General features: G+C 47.0%; 1 protein-coding gene across 1 annotated transcript; it reads left to right on the forward strand.

Annotated features, from left to right (window-relative positions):
• Positions 1–5299: 5299 nt before the first annotated feature.
• CDHR1 (cadherin related family member 1) lies at positions 5300–24272 on the forward strand (the record flags this gene model as incomplete). The annotated part of the gene is made up of 17 exons (XM_080926726.1): positions 5300–5357; positions 5897–5992; positions 6876–7021; positions 8031–8081; positions 9156–9245; positions 11213–11299; positions 12492–12605; positions 13764–13907; positions 14268–14346; positions 15558–15658; positions 17341–17544; positions 17999–18151; positions 19948–20112; positions 20639–20706; positions 21300–21528; positions 22959–23216; positions 23736–24272. 17 exons carry the CDS (start codon positions 5300–5302, stop codon positions 24270–24272), a joined length of 2580 nt encoding a protein of 859 aa, XP_080782852.1.
• Positions 24273–25434: the final 1162 nt, after the last annotated feature.

The raw sequence follows: 25434 nt of genomic DNA on the forward strand, positions 1-25434 counted from the left end.
GCAGAATTCCAAGTCCTCATTCCAAAGGTGCCATCAACCTTCAGAGTCACGATGATCCCACCTACAAATCTTCATGGCTCCTGCAGAGGTAAAGTCTAAGATTCCAACCTGTGGGAGCTACAGATCCCGAGACTTCCAAGCTGACTGGAGTTCAGAGTAACAAGGTGTGATCAGCTGTCTGAGACTACAGCATCTCAGGAACCCTCAGACAGCCCCGAACCCATAACATTTAACCAACGGTCTATGAGCCAACTCATGTAATTTCCTAATGTAAATCAGCAGAACACCAAAAATAATAAATCATAAATCAGCACACATACTATGCCTGGAACATCCTTGTCTGAGAAAGTTAGTAACATGGCCTGAGACACAACCTTACACTAAAAAAAAGTTGCTGCAAAAACTTGGAGCCTACCCCTTCATCATAGAATAACCTGACCAGTAAGGAAAAGGGACAGTACTTAGGTGTTTGGGTCCCACCAAGCAAGACACAGAGTCTAGTACTGCCCAGGTTTTTCTGTATGACTTAGGGTAGACAGTTCAATTTTCTATAAAATAGAGATGACAAGAATCTATCTAGGAGCAAGCAGACAGATATAGGGTCCCTGCAAAGTGTTAGGTTGAGGAAGGCCCAACCTGAAATAGTGTTTACATCCACAGTGAAAACAGCTCAGAGGAGACAGGTGGCTCAGCTCTAAGAGGTTTGTCTCAGTAAAGCTCCCTCTAATCGGATCCTCCTGGCAAGGTGAGAAGCACCTATTCCTGCAATACTCCCAGACCTCAGTGACAACACCAGAACTGTGAGGTACAAGGCTGATAGGCAGAGCATCCTTTGAGACAGTCATTCCCAGGTAAATCTGAGCATGTATCTTTTTGTGGGCCAACTTTCCACCTCCCTTTCAAACCTGTTCACTCACTCATTCACTCACTCACTTCTCCCTTTACCCATCCCCAAGGGAAACAGTAACCAGACTCTGTATTGGGCCCTAATTCTCAAAGAACAAGGTCCTCTGACATCTAAGAGGCTGATGCCGCTGTGTTAGCACAAGGTGAAGAACTGAAGGTGACATGTAAGAGTAGAGCAGAGGAGACAGGTACCTGAGACGTGGATTCAGTGAGAGACCCAGCTAGAGAGGGATGTGCTGTGTACAAGAGAGGTGCAGTGTGTGCTAGAAGCATGTCATCCACTTACATGGTAAGTGTTGCCGTGGTATGTAAGTGCATAGTGTGTACAAGGCCCTCTGTGTGTATTGGGTTGATGTATAGGCAGGAAGATTTGAGAGCTCTAGCAGACTTCATCAACAGAGGAAAGGGGGGACAATTAGGACTTGGTGTGTCATCATGTGCCTTGAGAACTGGGGGGAATGAGAACAGGTGAGAGCAATAGAGAATGCATGTAGCAGCAGCTCGAGTTTTCTCAGGAGAGGTACAGAAGGCAGTAAGAGGTTTTGGAAACAGCAGGGCAATGGTTTCATGCTTCCCAGGCTTCCTGGGCAGTGGGTGATGTATGTGTCCACAGTCCATTTGTGGTTCTTTCAGACCTATCAGGAGGAGCCCCTTGTATAGGAAACTTATACCTTATTGGCAGCTTACTGGAAGCTTCTACCTCTCATCCTCATCTCTCCTCTGTTCTCCCTTGAAATGAGAAACACATGTATGTAAGACTTTATACATGTACTTGAATCTACTAGAGAAAGAGTTCACGGACAGAGCCCATCTCATCCTGGAAATGGGCACAATAAGGAAAGCGCATGATGATACTTGTTGCCAGTATCCCTGAGGGGAGGGGACAAGATAGTTAACATGAATAAGTAACAGATGGACATACCTAGTTCTTGAAGAAGGGGAGCAGCTCCTATGGCAGTGACTGCAGTGTGGCACCTTAAAGCTACTTCTTGGAAAAGTGTGCTGTGGAGATCAGACTTCCAGGGACACCAGGCCTAGGGCAGCTCAGGTCTTAAGAACTCAAAAAGGAGCTAAGATCTAGCACCTACTCCCCACCTCCAACCACCACCCCACATCTGTCTTTTCCCTAAGGAATAAAAGAAATCCCAGGTCTGGTTTCCAGGAAAACTTAGCACAGTGTCAGGTCTCATGAAGGCCCATCATCCCAGGAAGTGAATGCTGATTCCCCACAAAGACCAAGCATCTCCATCATTCACTGGCTTCCAGCATCAGCCCCACAAGGTTTTAAACATTCCCAGCAGTGAAAACCTTTGCTCACAAAGGGCAGATGGAAATTAATGAAGGTGACTGCTCCTGCTTCAAGAGAAAAACCCAAGGATAAGAAGTGAGTGTAAAGCAATGAGACTACAAGTCTTAGATTGCCTTTGGTAGCTCCTTGAAGAACCCAGGCATGCTTAGAAGGTGGAGTAGGGTCATTAGGGGAAATATATCCTGTCTCAAACAAGCAAACAAACAAACAAACAAAACCCCAAAATCTCATGAAGATGAGCAAATTCACATGCAGATGGGGTGTATGTTCATGAAAGTTTGTGTGTGTATGTATTTATGTATGTACACAGATGGGTCTACAAATAGAAGTCGGACTCATCTTTGTGTTATAGATAACTGTAAAAATATATGAGGGAAAGAGACCGTGACTTAGCAAACTCTTGCACAGTTGTTCTTTATCTGTGGGTTGTGGCTCCTTTGACAAACCTCTATCTCCAAAAAATTTTTACAACTCGTAACAGTTGCAAAATTAGAGTTATGAAGTAGCAATGAAATAGTTGTATGGTTGAAGGTCACCACAACACGAAGAACTATACTAAATGGTCACAGCATTAGGAGGGTTGAGAACACCTGGAACATGTATCCATGCCAGACAGACAGATGACATTCAAAGTCTTGCTTATGGACAACTGGGTTGGCTGCTATAAATCCAACAGAGGAAGAGCTGTCAGAACCTGAATTAAAGATGATCTAATTAGGAAAGGCACACAGGAAGATAAAAAGCTCATGAATCACCCTACAGGGTGATAGGCATGTGGGGGGGGGGTGTTCAGTGAAGCTGCCCAAGGTTACAGGGTAAAGACCAATCCTTGAGTTCCACAGCAGATAATTTTCTTTTTAGATACATCAAGCCAAGCCCTCCAGATAGTCCCCAGACTCTCTAGACTGTAAGGTCAGGATTATGGTGCACAAACTAGGTGGTATTGCTGCATGCTTTGAATCCCAGCAGTTGAGAGGCAGAGGCAGGCATATTTCTGTGAGTTCAAGGACAGCCTTGTCTACAGAATGAGTTCCAGGATAGCTAGGGCTACCCAGTGAAACCATGTCTCAAGAAAAAAAAAAAAAAAAAAAAAAACAACAACAACCCACAAACCACAAAATGAAGATTATGGTGCATAATCAGAACTACCAGGAAGAGTTGCTGTTTCCGTGTGTTCTGAGGACAGGGACACGTATAGGGCAGTCACCTACCCATGGAAGTTACCTGAGACTTGCCTGATGTTGGTATTGAAAGTCTTGCTTTCCTGGAAACCCCTGAGTCACAGCAAATGTAGATGAGTAGCTGCCCCTCTGGCAGAGCCTGCACATTTATGGGCAGGTCAGTCTCTTTAAGGAAAAAAAAATGTAAGTATAAACTTACAGCTCTGGACTGAAGAGCAGGCAGCCTAAAGCTTCAGGAGCTATGTGACTATGTGCCTAAACCGCAGAGAGTTTCCATTTGAAAGCCACCCCAAATCCGATGAGACTCCAACCTCTGCCCTTCATCGGCTGGGTGAGCCTAGGATAGTGACTTGCCTTCTCTTAGCTTTAAAGGTTTCCTCTGTAAAGCATGGTCACTCACACCAGCAAAGCTGTGCAGGTTAAATGAGACACGTGGTTGAGGGTAAGTTCTCTCTCTCTCTCTCTCTCTCTCTCTCTCTCTCTCTCTCTCTCTCTCTCTCTCTTTCTCTTATGTATTACAAAGCATATGGCCAACACATCTCTGTCCCTCTCCAGTGCAAGTCCATTGGTAGAATGAACGGAGAGCAGAGAAGTCAAAGGCCTGAAGGAGCCTCTAAGGGAGGAGATGGAAAAGATGCAGAGAGGACCAGGTCTTCTCAGCATGTCAGTAAGATACCTGCTTCAGGAACCTTTTAAGTGTGACTAATCTCCAGCAAACCTGTCTCCCACTCCCTGGGTTGGACCTGGATTTGTACTAACATCTTGAAAAGCAAAGCTGCAAAAACACTTGTGTGGTTTCCTGTACAGATTCTCAACCAGAGACCCAGCAGAATTCATACAAAGGCCTTTGGTCAGAATACCCAAAACTTGCCATACTTTCTTGGTGTACTGATTCAGCTCCCCTACTGCTCTCTGTATCCCTTATTCTTGCCAAGAGTTGGTCAGGAAGGCCTGGCTAAAGGGGAATAGGTGCCCTGCTTCCTTGAAGTCCCAGGATTCTGGGACCTCTGGGGAACTTGCAGAGAGCCTCCTTTGTCTAAGGGTACAGCAACCCAGGGGAGCAGCTTTGAAAGCAACCTAGTTTCAAGTTGCCACTTAAGTTGTGGGGGTGGGGAGTGTTTGCTCACACTCCATCCAGTGTTGGAGAAGGAGGATTCACGCTAGAAAGAGTCCCGGACTTTCCTGTATTCCTACACTATTCTGGAGAACATCACCCTCTCCACCTTTGTTCGTTTGGTCTCACATAAAGCTAAAGAACGTGTTTGAATTTGCAAGGCAAAGCCGCTTTCCACCATCCTTTCTTTTCTCTCAATGCCTACCCCTTGGCCTTTAAGAGCTTTTTTTCCTGCTCGTTATTTTATTTCCATGAATGCTTTGAGAGAGGTCTTGACCCCGCCCCCCAAAAAGCCGCAAAACAAGTTAAACAAATCAGAAAAATTCCCGCGCAGCCGGAATCCCACCAAACCACAGCAAACCCCGAATTTTTTTCTTTTCTTTTTCTTTTTAAACCCCGAATTTCTTAAGGCTCGCTCAAAGTAGTCGGGGAGCAGGCAGACAGTTTCTCTGCGCAAGGCTCCGCCTCAGCACCTGACGCTCCTGAGTTGCTAGGGCAGAGAGGGCGTGGTAGGAGGGAGGTTGTCTAGTCACACCCTCCCGCCTGCCTCTCTAAACTGGTCCCTGTAATTGGTCTCATTAGTAACCTGACCGGAGCCATCCAGCAGTGCGGATCCTTGAGCGCTGTCATCCGCTTAGCGGCCTCACACCACCCGCGCTCCCTCCCGCCACTGCCGCCGCCGCCGTCACCCACAACGTCGCCTCTGCTCTCCTACCGAGCCCAGGGCATGCTCCCAGGTCCAGCACCCGGCCTCGGCAGTGGCCAGGCTTTGGACCCTTCCGCAGAGACATGAGGCGTGGCCCACAAGTCGCCCTGGTCCTGGGGCTGCTGCTGCGCATTTACCTAGGTGAGCGGCGTTGGCCCTGGAGGGTGGGTGTCGGTGCCCTCTAGGGGAACGCGAGGACAGAGGCTGCACTATCCAATTGTAGACCTCGGGAAGGGGTCAGGCATCCCGTGGATGGGACTGTTCCCTAGGCGCTTCTCCAGAGACTTGGAGCCCGAATCCCAGCAGACTCCCGGTTCTGCCACTAGATGCTTTGGCTCCTTCAAACTCACAGCGGGAAGCAGGGCACAGGGGTGGGGTGGGGTGATTGGCTGGACGCTTGCGTTAAGGCAAGAAGTACGACCTTGTCCGGATACACTTCCTCTCTCTGAGCTCTTTGATGGGGTGGGATTGTCCTTCAGCTTGCTTCTAGGTGCCTGCCAGAAAATGTGTCCCTGAAATGCTTAGCTCCTTCCCCAGGTGCCTCACCGAGGAGCTCCTTGGAGGGAGACAATCCCCTCCAATTTTCATTAGCTGGGCCAAGACAGGCGATTTGGTTAGTGTGAAGCTCCCTCAGGGTGTCTAGGTGTCTGTTTGTCCTTCTGTCTTCATTCTTTTCCTAGCCCAGGCCAACTTTGCCCCTCACTTCTTTGAAAATGGAGTGGGCAGCACCAACGGAAACATGGCCCTGTTCAGCCTCCCAGAAGACACTCCTGTAGGTAAGAAAGTAGCTTTGGCCTCAGCAGCCATTCCAGGGCCCTCAGAGAGTTTCCCCCAGAGGGCAAAGTCACCTCCCCAGAACTCAGTGACACCACTCACTCGTGACTCCTCCAGAGACGATGGCATGCCCATGCCACACAGTGCCGGCTCCCGTGGGTCCCCTGTTTGTGCTCTGAAGGCCCCAGGGTAATGGCAAGGAAGGAGGTCATTGCTTCCTTAGTGACCTAAACTGGACCCCTCGAAGAGACTGGGGATAGGGTCTTACAAAGATGGGGTTGGCTGGCTCCCTCAGAAACTTGGTGCTCCTTGGGATGTGACCTTGAACAAGCAAACACATTTGCCTCCACAAGCTTGCTGTATCTAAGATTTAAAGCCAGCCAAGAACTTCCAAGTAGCTGAAATGTGCAGAGGGGTGGGGGAATTGAGAGGAAGGGTTCACCGTCTGTAAGTTACCTTGTCATGGATTCTCTAGCTCCAGGGAAGAGGTGCTTGCATTCAGAAATCCCTGACAGCCAGTCCCATCACTGAGAGGCAGCCAACCCCCTCCTCCTAGTGTTTATGCTTTAACTCCACTTAGCTCCTGGTCCCAGGGACCCTTTTAGTTTCAGCTTCTGTGAAAGAAGTCATTCCAGGCAGAGGGAAAGTCACTACCTTTAGACCCCTCCTCCATCTGCTGGATTACCGATCACAGTCTGTAACGTGACCGAGAACATCTGATGACTTGGAGGGAGAAAGCTAAGTAGGAAGCAGACAACCGGGGTGAAGCCTGGCTGGGGGCTGACCCCTTGGCACCGACTTGCTGACTCTCTAGTCTCTGAGCATCCCTGTTTTCAGGAAAAGTTGGGTCCCCGGCTCCAGATATTCCCTTTGTTTCCTTTCCAGGCTCTCATGTGTACACCCTAAATGGGACCGACCCTGAGGGAGACCCTGTTTCCTACCATATCAGCTTTGACCCCAGCACTAGAAGTGTCTTTTCTGTTGACCCCAATTTTGGAAACATCACCCTGGTGGAAGAGCTGGACAGAGAGGTATAAACAAGAAGAGGGGGAGATCGGGCCACTGCTTGCTAGGGTTCAGACACCTCTGTGCTGCTCCCTTTGGAAGGGGGTGCAAGGGAGGGGCGATCCCCCTACTGCAGCTCTGCCTCTGGATTGTTTCACAGGAGCAAAGACTTCCTTATTCTTCCAGTGTGAACAGCGATAATCTTTTCGATAGCGCCTGTTAGCTATTGGATATCTTTAAACATGTTTAACTAAAAACAAACAAAAAAAAGCTGTATTTAAACGTTTCTGAAATAGCCCTCCTAAGAGCATGTTTTTAAGCCTGACCTTGGAGGAGCCCCCACAAACCACAGGGAGCATCACAGGCTGGGCTAGAGAGGAACTGAAAGAACGCTTCCGACTTTGGAAAACAACCCTGATTCTGGGCACTTCTGGAATGACGGAGCTTGCTTTTCCTTTCCCTTCACTTTGGAACATAATGGAGCTACTGCTGTTTCTGATTCCACAGTAAAGCCTTCTAACCACAGATCAGCAGAAGGAACAGGAGAAAGGTTGTGGGGAAAGAGAGTGCTCAGCACTGTGGTGGGACTTTGTGATGAAGACACTGCGTGTGGATCTAGTAACCTCCCAAGATCCCACGAAGTCCTAGGAAACACTTGTGACATCATGAACATGAACCATCGCCAAATCCTAGAGTATGGAGAGGTGTGGAGAGATAAGGGGGGGGTACAGAAGTGAGGAGAACTCCTCTATTTGGTCCAGCAGGGTTGCCCCTCCCATTCCTCTAGTATCCATTGAGGGCACAAGCCACCCTCTGGATCTATGAGAACTCTGGACACACAGAGCCTTCCTAGATAAGGTCTCAAGTCTGTCAAGAAGGAGCTTCATAGGCCTCGGGCAGTCTTACTACCTTGTTCAGCTCCTGGGCTCCCTAAAACATCTTTTTTCTGATAGGGCCACAGCTTAGCACAGTGTCAAGTCTAAGCAGCTCTCAGCTTTTCAGACTCTCGACACTCACTAGGCCTTTGCTTCACAGAGGGAAGATGAGATCGAAGTCATCATCAGCATTTCCGATGGCCTGAACCTGGTGAGTCGGTTTTCCTCATATAGTGCTCTGGCCTGATGGGGCATGGTTTCCCTTCCAGCTGTGTGGCTCCCTGGTCAAAGCAAAGCACCCACATCGGAGGGGCATAGTGAGACCATAAGTAAAGGAAGGCAAGAGACAAGTAGAGATCAAGACTGCTGGGCTTTACTTCGTCCTGGTCCTGCATCTTCTCAAACACTGTCTGCCACTGTCTGCTGCTGGCTCTTGGCACCTGGGTGCCAGGTGTTCTTCCTCACCACCCCCAACTCCCACAGCCATGACTTTCTGCCAGCCTCTTCAATGTTAACATGGTTACAGCAGGCCCCAGGGGGCCCCCTGACCACCCAATCTGCATTCAAAGTGCTGTCACAGCTTTCATTGCGGAAATATAAGCCTTGCAGCCCCTCTAGCTGTGAAAGCACTGACATCTGGCCCTCACCTCCCCCAGGATGAAATCCAAGTCACCCTGGAAGGCTCCCTGTCAGGTACCATCTGCTTCTCCAACCCTTCTTCCCATCCATCCTGCCATCCATCCGCCCAGCAGCTACTGTTCTCTGAACTCCCCGGGTGTCTCTCTTCTCTTGGCTTTGCACATTGACACCGACTTCCTGGCTCACTTCTGCCTCTTCACCCTGGCAACGTCACTTCAGGATTGACACCTCCTATCCCAGGGGCTCCCAGCTGACCACCACCACAATGCAGGCTCCTTGCAGGGACTCTGGGTGCAGCATTTGGCATGACAGACATGTTGGCACAGGTTATAGGCACAAACTGCCTCAGGTAGTTCTCTTTAGGGCATTGCTCTCCAGACTCACTTATTCCATTGTCATTCTAAATGCTATTGGTTTCTGCCCATATCTAAGCCACCGTGGTCCCTGAAGATATCCCATCAAATGGTCCAGTTTCTACAGCTCTTGTCACTGAGCAGTTGCTTAACAATATTACTTGCGTGAATAAACAAAAAGAGGGGTGGAGGGAAGGAGAGAGAAGAAACATATATCTGGACGCATTAGAGGCCATTATTTTTACTCTCAAGAAGGTCACCTTGCTCCAACTTCTGACTCTTCTACTCTGCAGGTGGCAGAGAAAGTTGTGATACTTGTTACAGATGCCAATGATGAAGCACCCAGGTTCATCCAGGAGCCTTACATCACCCTGGTTCCAGAGGTGAGTGAGAGATCTCTGGGAAGGAATGAAGCTCCCACGGGGGCCCACAGCCTGGCCCCAAGGCTGCCCTATGACTTGTGCAGGGGCCAGGGTCTTGAGTATAGCACACCTGCCATTACTCACTGCACCTCACTGCTATTTTCATTCCAGGTATAAGTACACAGTTACTGTAGAAAATTTAAATGTGTTTTATAGAGCCCTCTACTTTGAGACCACTCTAAATTTTGGTGTATTTCTTTTTAGTATTTTTCTAGGTGTGGTAATAGGGATTTTATTCCTTTTTTTTTTTTTGACATAATTGGAATTCTAAAAATATGCTTTCTGTATCCTGATTTTCATTCCTATAACAGGAGGATGCCATTCCTTCCATGTCAAGCTTAGGTCATTAGCAACATTTTCATACTTCTACCAAGTCAACAGCCCATGAGACAGATAGAACCAAGAATTTCTTTATATTTCCACACTTAAGCTTAAAATTTCTACTTCCATAAAATACCAACCTTATACCAGAGATTTTAGAAATGTTTACTGATTATTGTATGTGCATGTGACCATATGTGTACCACATAGATACAGGGTTTTCACAGGCCAGAAGAAGGGTCAAGTCTCCTGCAACTGGACTCTTGGCTGTCGTGTGGATGCTGGGAACTAAACCTGTCCTTTGCAAGGCTCAGTGCTAGAACCCACTGAGCTCTTTTTCTAGCTGAATACAGACATGTCTCCCCCCCCCCCCTTTAATTTTGATTGCTTTCAAGCTGGATGTGGTGATATGCATCTGTAGTCTTATTTCTTGAGAATCAAGAGTGTCATCAAAAGGTGTCGCCAAAACCAAAAGGGTTTTGTTTTTGAGACAACTTAACTATGTAACAAGGATGACCTTGAATTCTGGTCCTTCTGTCTCCATTTTAGATAATTTGTCTTCTGACTATGGGTAAGTTCCAGTGACATGAAACTAACCAGTAATGCTTGGGGCTCTGTTTACCCCACTACACAAAGAACTCTTAAGATAGAGTAAAAAATTTGAAGTTACTGTACTGAGTCACATGCATAGACTTGTAACATTTTTTATTATTTATTTTTATGAGCATAGTGTTTTGTCTGAATGTATATCTGTGTACCACATGTGCATAGTGTCCCAAAAGGCCAGTGTCACAGATGATTGTGAGCACCATAAGGAATTGAGCCCAGATACTCTGGAAGAAGTCACTCATTTCTTATGTTTCCAAAAGAAAAAGACTAAAAGGCCACCTTGTTTGTTCTCTGCTCTATGGTGCAAGAGAAAGATTGTCTCCTTTCTAAAGTTTTCAAAGGGGACACTCACATAAATTACTGGGTAGAGGCATTTGCCAACAATCTCGACGATCTGAGTTTGATCCCCAAGACCTACAAGACAGAGAGAATCAGCTTCTGCAAGTTTTGCAAGTTGTCCTCTGATCTGCATACAAGTGTCACAGACTATGCATACACACACACACACACACACACACACACACACACACACACACACACAAACTCATATGCACACACACATACACATGCCTCAGAAATATGTTTTCTATGTCAAGTCAGTGGTGGAAGATACTCCATTCTTGCTATTAACCATGTGTGTGTTCTCTGATGATCCTGATTATGTTTATGTTTATGATCCTGAATATGAGCTTTGTCTTTGTATGTATGTATGTATATATATATATCCTTTAGCTCTTGGGGGGCCTAGCTTTTTCTTCTCTCCCCTTGAGGACATCCTCTGACTTCTTGGCCTGCCTCCTTTCTCTTCCTTTGCCTTGTATCCACTCCCTCAGGTGCACTGTCCCTGTCCCTTTCCATTCTTGTTGGGTGCTTTGTTTGTCACTGCCCCTCACTACTCTTCAGTCAGTCACGGTCTCTCAGTTCCATGGCCACCATGCCTCTGCCTCCCCCACCATCTTGTCACTGACACTGACACTTCTCTGTGTGTGGCCCTTCAGAACATACCTGCTGGGAGCAGCATCTTTAAGGTCCATGCAGAGGACAAGGACGCAGGCTCTGGAGGCAGTGTCACCTACTCCCTTCAGGTAAGATGGGACACACAGGATGCATCTGGGGCCTTGAGATGGAGAGGGCACCTGGCTGTCTCCTACTTCCTCACCAGCTAACCCCTATAAGCTTGCTAGTGCCTCTGTTCTCCGGGGTACCCCACAGGTACAAAGAGCAGAAAGAAATAGAGGACCTCTTCCCGTCATAGGCCCATCTTGGCTTTCTCAGAGTTGGCCCAGCTCCCTCGCCCTCTCTGGGATTCTAGGACCCTCAGCTCTCTACTTTCCCCACTCCTTTCCTTAAAGAACTCCTGAGCATTTAGCACTCAAACAGGATTCAGGAAGTCTGTTTAGGACTGAAATAGTCAATAGGAAAAAGAGGAAAATAACTATACGAAAAAGAGATCCAAGATGTCCCAACCCTCGCTCCCATTCATTCTTGAATAAATGGAGCCTTCTCCCCCGAACCTCTGCCTTCCCCTGGTCTCCCAGGAGCAGCTGTCCACCCTCATGTGGCTGCTGGTTTTGTGCAGCACTTCCTACTTTTCCCCCCATGTTTGGTCAACTGCTCTCACAGTTCTCAAAGCAATACAGCCTTGTGGCTAAAACTACAAGTTCTCGAGAAACCCTCTGTACTCGTAGGAGTTAGAGAGGAGCCCCCAAAACACACACCGACCACTCAGAGTCCTCCAACACATTCCTTCACTCTTCTATTCAGCTTTCTCAGGTTAAATGAGAAACATTGCTTTGCTTAGTCTCTGAAACCTATTTCCTGATCCTCCCCAACTGGAAGAGTCCCCCTCCCACCCCAGAGCACCTTGCCAGAGGCAAGTGCTTTTACAGCCTGGTTTCTCACCATCTCCCATCAGATACTACCTATAATCACCACAGCCAGTTACCTGGTGTGGTTTGAAGGTCTCCAGCTCTGTTTTACTACTATACTTAATCTCCCGCTGCAACCAAGTTAGACCACTCTTTGAATGTTTCTTCCAACTACGGTCCAACAGGATTTTCTGAGAGGGAATGAGATGCTTTTGACTGAAGGGGTAGAAAGCCCAAGCAAAACTGGTGAGGAAAGTCCTCAAGTTCAAACAGAGTTCTTGAACTTGGAATCTAAGCTTGAGAACCAGAGTTTCTGAAAGGAAGACCAATGACTCCTTCTGTAGTCAGAGCAAGCGCTCTTGGTGTGGCCTGTTTCCTTCCTGAGTTCAGCTCTTCTCCAACTTTACAGAACCTACACTCCAGGTTCACTGTGGACCGTCACAGTGGGGTGCTGCGACTCCAGGCTGGGGCCACACTGGACTACGAGAAGTCAAGGGCTCATTTCATCACTGTGGTTGCCAAGGTAACAAAAGAAGATCCAGGGGTAACTTCAGTCTTTGCTAGGAGCACAGTGAGGTTCTATGAAGGAGCAGGTATTTCCAAGAGCAGGAGACATAATGTGGGCAAAGGGGGACCAGGAGGCCACTGCTTTGACTCTTTTCTGCCTGAACACGTTTTCCAGGATGGCTAGTGTTGTTAGGCTAGAGAGGCCACATTTCCCTCTGAGGGTTATCATACAGCTCCTTAGAAAGTTAAATGTTAGGTCCTTTCATAGAGGAGGCAACCATGACACAGATATTTGTGTCCCTCTCACAAGCTCTACCACCTCTCTCTCTCTCTCTCCCTCTCTCTCTCTTTCTCTCTCTCTCTCTCTCTCTCTCTCTCTCTCTCTCTCTCTCTCTCTCTCTCTCTCTCTCTTTCTCTCTATCTCTCGCTGGCCAGACTGGCTCATGCTTCCCTTCTTTGCTGTGCAACCAGTTCCCTTCTCTGAACTTAGTTTCCTCATGTACCATTGCTGAAGCTTAAGGGAGACTTCCATTTCAGTTTATGAAGCACACAGTGGGAAGTTGGGAGCTAGCCAGTCCTCAGCCAAGCCTCCTGCATCAGGGAGAAGGAAAAGTGTCCTATTAGACCTGTTGGATTCTTCTGCAGCAGCCCCCTTTCAGATCACTGATTTCCTATGAGCCACACCCCTACAGTCTGTACCAGGAGACTGGGTACCACTCTACCTGCTAGCTGATCACTTCCCTTACTCTTAAACAGAGGAAGACCCAAGTCATATTCCTGTGATCCTATGGTCCCTAGCATAGACTGGACATATGGAAAATTCTTCAGAATTACCTGAAGCTTGGCTTTCAGCTGGGAGTAGGAATTTAGGTCTGATTCTTCCTCCTAAATCACTCATCACACATAATGTACCCAGAGAGTTAATTAATCTTGTATCCAAAGAAACCTTCCAGGCATTTGACTTAAAAATTCCATGCATCATTGCTTTGGCATGGGCAACAGCACTGAGAAAGGAGAGTGGGCCCCAGAGACCCAAGAACAGATAGGCACTAAAAGGATCCAGCTGGCTTTACAACCAGGGGGAGGCGGGAGTCCCATTCAAGTGGAGCCTGTCACCCATCACCCTGAGGACAGCTTGTTTTCACCCTCCTTCTCTGGACCAATTCCTCCCCAGGATGGTGGGGGCAGGCTTCGAGGAGCAGATGTGGTGTTCTCAGCCACCACCACTGTCACCATCAATGTGGAAGATGTTCAGGACATGGCCCCTATCTTCGTGGGTACACCCTACTATGGCTATGTGTATGAGGACACCCTTCCGGTAAGTGGCCGCATCTCTCAGCCAGTGTTTCTTCTGGGACTCCCTGGGACTAGCCTGAGGATGACTGGACTCACCACAGTCTCCCCTCAGAGCAGATGGGGAAGCCAAGAGTTTCTGGAAACTCGTGCTTTAATCCTGTGGTTAGGGGGTGGTGAAGTTCACTCAGGTGGTTCCTTCAGCCCTGGGAGGTCAGATGCAAAGAGCCCTAAGCAGGACACAGCAGGGTCACCTTATGGAGCCACTCAAAGCTTAGCTATTTTCCTGGGTGAGATGATACCCTTGTCCATGATGGGGCAGTGTTGGGCTAGGGGAGACAACCACATCACCATCAGCCTCAGACACTCGTTCCTGTTCTCCAAGGGCTCGGAGGTGCTGACCGTGGTTGCCATAGATGGAGACCGAGGCAAACCCAACCACATCTTCTACAGGCTCTTGAATGGTAAGTGAGGGTAGCTCTCTGCCATAGCTCTATTTTGGGCAACTGGATCTTTGTTTCCTCACCTATGGGAGCAGAATGACAGGAAGCTGGAGCAGGGGGTGGTGCTAGTCTCCTCAGATGACAACTTTGCTCTATCCCTGTTTGTCATTACATCCAGTGAGAGAGAGAGAGAGAGAGAGAGAGAGAGAGAGAGAGAGAGAGAGAGAGAGAGAGAGAGAGAGAGCACCACAAGCTCCTGAGAGCCATGTGCACTCTTTGCCCTGGACATAGTCACCAGTGGCATGTGTAGCAACATTTCTCATACGTTGAGAACTGACTTGGTTTGTTCTCACTGTTTTTGACTGGGTCAGATAATCGAACTCATTAGATACAATGTTGGGGCACTTCCAAAGCACCAGGCCTATGTGTTGAAAACTGAAGTTCAGAGGGGCGAATAGGTATTGACTACTTCATGACTTTTACTAAGTCAGATGACTCTGGAATGTTCTCTTAATATAACTGTACCATTGCCAAGCACCAACAATGTCCCTGGGGTGAGCTCTACAACCCTCAGGAGACCAGGTCAAATCCTGGATGAATTTACAGCTGTAATTTCTTGGTACACAGGAGTCCAAAGCAAAACATGCCCATGACCAACCAGAAATCACTCACGCATGGGCCCCTTTACCAGGTGTCTTCCCTCACCACACCTCTAAACCATCTTCCAGGTACAGTCCACTCACCCCATACTCTGTCCTCACCTCTCCGTTACCCCTTCCATCTCCTGTGCCTTCTTCAGCTGCTTTCTGACTTCAACTCTCCCCACTTCCACTCCGCTCTCTCCACATCTTCCTTTTCTTATGCCATTCTCTCCTTAGGACTTCTGGTTCCCTTTTTCTTACACACACACACACACACACACACACACACACACACACACACACACACACCTGTATAAGAAAAGAGACATTAAATAGATTCTGAGAGCAGTAAAAAAGTTTGCATCCAGATCTGTACTCCTGTACAGGCTGAGGAACCGTAAACAAGTTACTTAGCCCCTCTGAGACTCTTGGCTCCTCTGAGACTCAGTTTCCTTCACTGGCAAGACACAGATGGTTAACAGTATTATAGCCTATGAGAAGCCCCCCTCCCATGAGATACCAGAGGAATGTGTAATATGTCTCCCCTGCCTATGACCTTACACTAAACTGCAGGACATTTTTCTGTGACAGAGAGTGATGGAGTCTTTGAAATTAATGAGACATCTGGAGCTATCTCCGTCCTTCAGAGCCCTGCCCAGCTCCGAAGAGAGGTGTATGAGCTTCATGTCCAGGTGACACTCCACTAGTTTGCCTTGTCCCACCCACTCTCCAGTCAGTCTTAGAGAGCAGCAAATGTGATGAGAGCCACAGGCTTAGTCTGAGGAGCGACTGAAATGTTGCTCCAAAGAGTACCTGTATCGGGCTGCCAAAAACACTTGCAGAGAGGAATGCGTGTGCAAGTAGGATTGATGAGAATGCAGAAGCATCATGGGCTTGGCCCTAGATTTAGTACAAGAAGAGAAAGCTAGATGTGTTCTAAGCAGGAGTAGGCCAGCGACGTGAACACATGCATTCCTTATGCTCTAGACTGTGGGTGGGATATGATCAGCTACCGTAAGCTCCCATGTCATTCTGTTATTTCATGGTCATGATTAATGGTTCCTGAAACAGTGAGCAGCAACAAACCCCCTTCTCTCCCAAGTTTCTTTTAGCCAGGGTGTTCTATGACAGCAACTGAGACAAAAGTAGGACAGGAATGAAGGGAATGAGATATTCTCCCAAGAGGATGGTTGGGGCAAGAGAGGAGCTTTTGGCAAAGTCCATATCTGCAGAGCATCAGAGGCTAAGGGAGAGGAGGCTAGGGGAGCAGGTGGAGGAAACAGCAGAGACTGAAGAAGTCATTGAGCACTGGCCAAGAACTGAGTCACATAACCTAGGGTGCTGAGCCCTCTGATGCTAAGGAGGTAGCACTGGATGCAGTGCAGAAACTGGTGTGAAAACTCTAATGGGGAGGGTTAAGGACGGAGCGGGTTGGGGGGAGGGACAGCATGCAGAGGCTTCTGAGAAGGAGTAAGCTACAGACAGGTGTGGGATGGGGTCTGGAAGGGTCACCTTAGAGCAGCAGTTCTCAACCTGTGGGTCACAACTCCCCAAAGACCATTGGAAACCACAGGTATTCATTCACATTATGATTCATAACAGTAGCAAAATTCCAGTTACAAAGTAGCAGTGAAAATAATTTTATGATTGGGAGTCACTACAACATGTGACACTGTATTAGAAGGTTGCTGCATTAGGAGGGTTGAGAAACACTGTTTTACAGTATCTTTTAAAGTAGAATATTCTTAAACAACACAGGAAGGAGGCCCTAGAAAGATGTTTGTCAAAAGTTTTGTAGGTTACCTATGAATACTCAAGGCCCACAAAAAAGGATATTTGATACAGCTTTCATGGGTTGCCTATGAACATTCAGGTGTGACTTTATAGCCTATATCATCTAGATATTGCTTCATGAAAAATCATCCTCAGTTTAGTATCTGAAGACAGTGTATGTTCATATCTAACAGTGTGTGGGAGTAGCTTGACTTGATCTTGGATTCCAAGGTCATTGACATAGCTGACATCAGATTCTCAGAGCTGGGATCTCATCGAAAGCTTGGGTGGGGAAGGACTGGCTTTCTGCTCACTTGGCTTTGGTATGACTCAGTTACCTGATGGCTTTTGCCTCCTTATCACACCCATAGCCTCTCTAGCAAAGCGGTCTGCTTCACGAAAGCCTTGGGTAAGAAACTCTGCTAGCAAAAGGGAATTACAATCTCTTGTAATTTAATGATGCTGTCAGTCTAAAGCAAGTTGTCAGGCTGAGTCACCTTAAAGAGAGAGTTTACAAGGGTATGAACCCCAGGATGGAAAATTCTTAGTACCAGTAACAGTCTGCCTGCCACACAGCCATAGACATCTATCCCCATCATAGGTGACAGAGGTCAACTCTCCAGGAAGCCCTGCCGCTCAGTCTACAGTCCCAGTGACCATCAGGATTGTGGACCTCAACAACCACCCTCCAACCTTCTATGGGGAGAGTGGGCCCCAAAACAAGTTTGAACTATCTATGTATGAGCACCCACCTCAGGGGGAGATCCTCCATGGACTCAAGATCACTGTCAATGACTCTGACCAGGTGTGTGTTCATGCCCTCGAAATTGAATGGGTCCGTGTCCCATGCTAGGTTTCCATAAGAGCCTAGGCAAGTCACAGAATGAATAAAACACTGTGGTGTAACTACCAAAGGGATGGCTATTTGTTTACTGTACTATTTGTTTACACATACATAATCAGTTACAAAGTAAAAGCCAGTCAGAGAAAAGACTGATTGCATCTGACTTTCCATTGCATCTCTATAAATGTCTCTTCCTCCTCCTATGCTCAGCACAGAACTAGGCCTTATCCATTTCTTACCTTGCTTAATTACCATGCCCTGCTGAGTCTGATCCTTAATTAACTCACCTCTACAGAGAAAGATTGTACACTGCTGAGGGTAAAGAGCATGTAAGGGCTCTACACCTAGCACAAATATTTAACATATTTCTTTTCTCCTTCACCTTCTATTCCTCTCTTCAAACTCTATTGCTTAGGGAGCCAATGCCAAATTCAACTTACGGCTGGTGGGACCTGGAGGCATCTTCCGAGTGGTGCCACAGACAGTCCTGAATGAAGCCCAAGTGACCATCATAGTTGAAAACTCAGCTGCCATTGACTTTGAAAAGTCTAAGTTGTTAACCTTCAAGGTAGGTTATGCTTTGCACTGCCTTGAATGGGAAGTTGGGCTGAGAGAGGGTCAGCTCACACCACTGACTGAATTCAAAGTGGGGTACCATTGTCATCTCCATACAAAAGTTCTACTCAGCCTGCCCCCAGAGTCTCTGCCAATTCTATGGGCATGTGAACAATAGGAGGTCGGTTAAGAGTGAGGGTGGAGATACACCCACACGTAGCTTCTGCAAAGGGCTCATGGCCTTACTGAGGTACCAGCTTCTAAATCACCACTGGCTCGGGAATGTAAGGACTGGGGAGTCAGGGGTCCACTACCAATATTGTGTGCCGTGGTAATAGATGGAGAGAAACTGTGTGACTACCAAAACACAGGGTTTCTCATGTGCCTTTGCATTTTTCATTGTTCCAATAGCAACCTGAACAGAAGTAGAGATTTATACTCCTTTGATGTCATTTATAATTATGTAAAACCATGATTATATATAAGTAATGCCTACCCTATATTAACATGGAAGTAATATATTAATAAAAAGGAAAAATAAGTACTTCAATAACTCATCATTACTTAAAATGCGATATACTCTCAGGGTGTATAGCCAGCGTCAGGGTTAAAAGAGAGGTACTGAAAGCTTTGTCTGAAGTTGGGGATAAACAGGAATGACGGCTGTCCCCAACACGATTTCACTTGGTGTTCAGAATGACATCATTTTCAGATAGAGGAAATAAGAGCTGCAAATGTTAGGAAGAGATGAAAGGAGTATTGTTGTCTTCTTAGAAGCCAAGTGATTATTTTCTTAGGCAAATCTAAGAGAAACAGTTGAAAGACTCATAACTAAAGCAAAATCACAGAACCATCAGCGCTCTAAACCCAGCAATTTTTTTTTTATGGAGCAAGAGGAGGGGGCTGGGCTCAAGATGAGGGGGGTGGGAAATGTGAATAAAAGACACTTCTGCAAAAGGAACTAATAGAACATTCTCAGAAAAAAAAGCTCTAACAAGAACTATGCAACAACACTTAATGAAAAATGCAAGCTTCCACAGACAGATAAAGGAGCCCAGGGTAGAAGCTGTTCCTGGCCTTAAAAATGCAAATCCTCCCAAAGTTACTGAAGACTTTAATACCATCCAGTTAATTCATGCTTTTTTGTTGTTGTTGGTTTTGCTTGTGGTGTCTGTTTTTTTGTTTGTTTGTTTGTTTGTTTTGACGGAGCCTTGTCATATAGCAGAGGCTGACCTGGAGCTCACTGTGTAGCCCAGTCAGACTTCAAACTCACAATCCTCCTGCCTCTGTATCTTGAGTCATGGGATAATAAGCATGTGCTACTGTGGCTATTCAAGCCAAGTTAACTCCTATCTAGAATTTTCTTTGGTGAGAATATGTTGGTTTGTATCTGGAGAAATTTGTAAGAACAGCTTGTTTCTGAAATTTGCATTACAAAAGGAATATATAAATCTGTAGATCAAGAAAACAGTATCAACACTAGGCCCCAGTACAAACAGCAGTGATAAGAACACTAGCGTTGCAGACTGTCAAAGGAGGGATGATGCTGGGGACAGCCCACCAGGAGCCAGGAGAAGGAAAACATTGCACATTGGGTATGGTGGCACGTGTCTGCAATCTTAGCACTTGGAAGGCTTAGAAAGAAAAATTGTGAATTTAATGATGGAATATATAGTAAGAATATGGACTCAAAAAAACCACAACAAAAGATGGAGTGATGAGAACATGGTCACAAGGTGACAGGTGGTAGGGGGCTCTTGGCAGGGTAACTGCCCACCCAGACAAGTGTGTTTCTGGATCTTTCTCCAGCTCCTGGCCATAGAAGTGAACACCCCAGAGAAGTTCAGTTCCACAGCAGACATTGTGATCCAGCTTCTGGACACCAATGACAACGTCCCCAAGTTCACCTCTCACTACTACATTGCCAGGATCCCAGAGAATGCTCCTGGGGGCTCCAACGTGGTGGCTGTCACAGTAGGTTGGGGACTGGCTCACAAGGTCTACAGTTGTTAAGTGTGATCTTGAAGAGGCTCCTCACTTCCTCTTAGTCTCTAATTCTCCATCTAATGAGTCTGTGTCTTCCCTTACTCATGTAGCAGGGGCCAGGTGAGGGAAGAGTCTTGTATCATAGCAGAAGGTACAGTCTCATCATACATTCATGAAGGAGTATCTCCTCACCTTCACCTAGGCTTCTATAGCTGCTAGTAATAATGGGGATGTATGTGCAAACCCCAAGCACAAGGCCTAAAGTCCATCCCCCTCTCCCCCCTCATTTATGAAAGAAGAATAACCATCTTCTGGATATGAACCTCTTGGGTTCTCTCACATTTGATACCTCCCTGAAGAAAATTAATGTACAGAGCAGCCTTCAGGCTTCATCTTCCCTGGCTGGACATACCCCGGGCTCTGCCAGCTTTCTATTGCAGGCTGCCTCCAGCTACAGGAGCCACCACTTGCCTCAACACAGGGCTGAGGCCATTAGGAGTTCTTTGCTTTCCAGGCTATGGATCCAGATTCAGGACCATGGGGCGAAGTCCAGTATTCCATCTATGGAACCGGTTCAGACATGTAAGTGGATCTAGAACCCAAGACAAAGATGCAGGCAAGGAGTTTATGTGGCTCTGGGTGAAGGGAGTCCTTGCTTATGGCAGAAAGAACCTGGAGAAGGATAAGAGTTAAATTAGGGAGGTAAGCATCCAAGAGTACAGAATAGAGGGGCAAGGAATAGAGGAGACGCATGGAGAGCCTGAGGTGACAATAAGAGACACACTACTGAGGTGACTGGAAAGGAAGGTTGTGGTCATACCCTAGAGCATATGCAGTGGCCTCAGAAAACAATAATGGATAGCCTGGGGCTTGGGGAGAGGGGGCAGGCCAGGCGTAAGGAGTGCAGGCTGAGGTTTGGGTTATTGACCTCAAAAATTAACAGCTAGATCTGCCTCAAAAAGTCAGATCGAAAGGACTGAGAGGAGGAGGCAGGATCTTTGGAGAAGTTGCCTGGTATCTCATTGAGGACTTTTGGATACATCTTATTGTGGGCATTCATATGCATGTGTGTGTGTGTGTGTGTGTGTGTGTGTGTGTGTGTGTGTGTAGAGGTATTAGCATGAATGTACAAGTGTGCCTGAGTTCCTGTGTTTTCTTCTTTCTATGACTGGCAGGTTCTTGATTCACCCATCCACTGGGCTCATCTACACTCAGCCCTGGGCCAGCCTGGATGCTGAGGGCACTTCGAGGTATAACTTTTATGTCAAGGCAGAAGACATGGATGGGAGGTACAGCCTGGCTGAGGTGTTTGTCACTCTGTTGGATGTCAATGACCACTACCCCCAGTTTGTACAGAACATCCAGGAGAAGACAATGGTGCTGGGGACCCCACTTAAAATTGAGGTAGGTATTAGAGACAGCTGAGCACCTGTAACTAGGCCATAAGAATTTATCTTAAACATATTCTGCTAAGGGCAATAGACTACATGACATTTTAAATGGCTTCTTCTCCAACCCAGCTAGAAAACTTTTTTTTTCAGTTTCTTCTGTCATTTATTGTCACAGCAGAAGTTGTGTGAGACAGGAGGTTATGCTCTACACATAACAGTATGGTCAGAGCCTGAGGTAGCCCTTCCCACCCTGATGCCAAGCCCCAAGCAGTCAGACCTACGCTCTTTCCCCTAGTCCCACTTTAGGTACACACTGAAGGCTATTAAAGTTAGTGCAGCCAAAGGACCCAGGCCCCTCCCCACTGCCCCAGCTTCAATGTGTTCACCATGGTTCTTCACTGGCCACCATCTCCTATTCTGACGTTCTTCATACATGCTAGATATTCCTATCACGTTAAGGATCAGCACACCTTCCTCTAACAGACAATTCGTTTAGGATCATTGCCTTCAGAGGCCTGACGCATCAAGACAAAGCCCCTGTTAGTTTTGGGGCATGGAGTTACCCGTATCCCACCACCACCCCTACGCATACACACACTCTCCTACCCTTACAAATATGGGATAAAGAGGGGGAGTGGTGGAGGGAGGTCCCGTGACAGCTAGAACAGCTTATGGTTCCTCGTCTACAGAACCTAAGTCAGGGGGAGAACATAAAAGCCTTCTCAAGACCAAAATGGGAGAGGAGATAATTTAGGGGGCCTGGATCTCTAAGAGATATTAGAACACCTCACCTAGGAGCTAGAGGATATCACGGGTTAAAGGGCAAGGTTAGGGTAGCAATTAACGATCAAGGTTATCTATCTCCCTGCACAATCTGCTCATTTTCCTTGCTTACTCTGGCCCAATGCCCTGATAACACCTCTTTAGTTAGTGCCGAGGGAGGTGAGGGCTGCCAACCCAGCTAGAAAACTTTAAGAATGAAGACATCACCAGTGAAACACTTGATTCAGAGGGCTTGAATGTTGGGCTTGCCTGAATTCATGGAACTGATCTGCCTGCCTTCAAAGCATGCTATTCCCACAATACTCTTATCTTCTCAATGCAGGGAAGGCATGCATTCTGAATCCCAGCAGACTTGCTTTGAATGATAGATATCCCCCTTTTGCCTCATCCTGGACCAGCCACTGGGCATCCAAGCTTTCATCCTTGCATATATAACGAGCTGCCAACACCTACTCCATAGACTTATTCTGGGAATGAGGCCAGATAGCACATGGACCAAACATGGACCATGGCTCAAAGTAGCACCTACTTTCTTCTTCCCCAACTCTATCTACTGCAAATAGCATCTGAATCCTTTCTCACCAATCCAGAAAGCCCCATGATGTATACCGATTTAGCCTACATGTACAAATATCTTCCCAGTATCTTCTTTTCTCTCAGGCCACAGACCAGGATGCAGAGGAGCCAAACAACTTGGTAGACTACTCCATTACCAGTGCAGAGCCAGTCAACGTGTTTGACATTGATGCACACACAGGGGAGATCAGGCTCAAGAATTCCATCCGTTCCTTGGAGGCCCTACACAACATCACACCCAACGGGGATTATTCATGGTCCTTACAGGTGCAAGCCAAGGATCGAGGCTCTCCATCTTTCAGCACAACAGCATTACTCAAGATCGACATCACAGACACAGAGGTGAGTACAGTGCTGTTGTTAGGAAGAGGGGGCAGAGAGCAGCTTCTGTCAAAAGATGCTGAATTCTACCAAGGAGTTGCTGTGAAATCAAATCCATGGGACTGGGAATCAAGTTGAAATTCTGGTTATAGTATTAACTAGTGGTGTGAGTCTGGCTATCTCAGCCTCCACTAACCTTTCCCATGTTGAAACATAGCAGTAAAATCATTCATTATGTGTAGGTCTCAGCTCAGTGTCTGGCAGGAATTCATCATGTATGAGGTCCCTGGTTCATTTGGGTTTATGGGTCTATAATCAAAGACAAGCAACACTCTGCTACCTAAAGAGAACATGAAAGTAGAAGTTCAGAATCTGAGAGAAGTTATTGTGGTCTGTCGTGGTTCAGTTTGCCTGATGTGCTCAAAGGGGTGCCTCAAGGCAGGATGCTAAACCTGTCAGGCTTAGGGAAACTCACACAACCACTGTTCTTCCAGGAATTGGATGAAGCAGTTGAACACAGGGGGTGGCTTTCTCTTCCAGAGGCTGTCCAGAGGTCCCATGGCTGCCTTCCTGATTCAGACCAAGGACAATCCCATGAAGGCAGTGGGTGTACTGGCTGGTGTCATGGCCATTGTTGTGGCCATAACCGTCCTCATCTCGACAGCCACCTTCTGGCGTAACAAGAAGTCTAACAAGGTCCTGCCTGTGCGGCGTGTGCTCCGCAGAAGGCCCAGTCCTGTGCACCACACAGTTCGAATAGAATGGCTCAAATTCAGGAGGGCCAAGGCGGCTTCCAAGTTTATACTCAAAGAGGATTCTTCCAATGAGAACTGCAATAACAGCAAAGTGGGAGTCACAGTGCCCCCCAAAGCTCCAGCTCTCCCACCACCCCCCAAAATAGTATCCAGTACAGTAGCCCAACAGACAGTGCCTACTGTGTCTGGATCCCTTACCCCACAACCATCCCAACAGCTACCCACGGCCAAGCCTCTGGGAGGCCCCGTTCAGTCTTCTTTGGTGTCGGAGCTCAAGCAAAAGTTTGAGAAGAAGAGTTTAGGCAACAAGGCTTATGTCTAGAGTGTGTCGCATGGTTTTTCTCTTCCCTTTCCCCAATTCTGACTCTCAAGGTCACCCCAATTTTGTATAATGTTGTAAAACTGCATACAGGGCTCTGCAAAGGGCTTCGGAGAAGAGACTCCTCAGACTGTGAGATGCAGTTGGCAAATATATACCCACTGCCCGAAACCTTGGCACACTTCTAAAACTCTCCATTCTTTAAAGAATAGAAGCCGAAGAGGAGTCAAGTCTGTATATTTCTACCCACCAACACTAGGCCCCACAGTCACAGGAGTCCTCCTGAGGCCCTGTCATCCTTAGTTGAGAAGTAGGGCCCCTGACCACCAGTAACAAGGTTGGCAAGAATCTAGATCCCCAAGCTTCAGCCAACAAGCAGGTTAATGGAGGTTTGTTCTCAACAAAAGTTGAAGTTGGGTGAGCTTTGTGGGATATGGAGATGCAAATACAGGCAAAAAAGGGGCCAAATGCTCTGAAAGCTCATGCTGACTGTACTCAAAGCCAGTAAACAACAGAATTAGCATCTAGATAAGTGTGTGCACTCGAAGGTAGGTGTAAAGTGAGCTCTTCCTAGACTGAGATTAGAAATCGCCAGCCTCCCTTGCAGAGACTGGGCAAAGTGTGTTTGAGGCTTGAGCTCAGGGAAGGCTTCCGTTTTAATCCAGCCCTTCTTATATCACATGATCCTGGAGATAAAGTCTTAAGTCTTATTGTATTTTTCCTTGTCTATAAGATGAAGAAAGCAAACCCCAAGAAAGCAACTTTAAGCAAGTGCAAAGCAGCAGGATTACAAAGTATTTGTTGGAAGCCAGTTCTCTGGCTACATCTCATGCAGAAAGTATTAGCACCCAGGAGGGACAATGCTGAGGTTGGGAACAACCACACTCTGATAATGGCTTTCCCTTGACTCAAACAACTTTCCTTCCCCTCCATGTCACTGTCACAAAGAACCAGTCAGGCAGTAAGCTCCAGTCCAAGTCTATTTGACTGAGACAGGGTTCTTGGCTCCATGCACACAGTGAATCGGTAACAGGGATTGGTCTGAGAACTCCTGTTTCACACTCTTTTTTCTCTCCTTGGGATATATCTTATTTATATGTGAAAATCTTGAGGAGGGAAATCCTGCAAAGTGGAAGATTCTAGTTTTCTTTTGAGAAAAAATTAA

The sequence above is a fragment of the Micromys minutus genome (assembly GCF_963924665.1).
Source record: "Micromys minutus genome assembly, chromosome: 12".
Classification (NCBI taxonomy): Eukaryota; Metazoa; Chordata; class Mammalia; order Rodentia; family Muridae; genus Micromys; species Micromys minutus.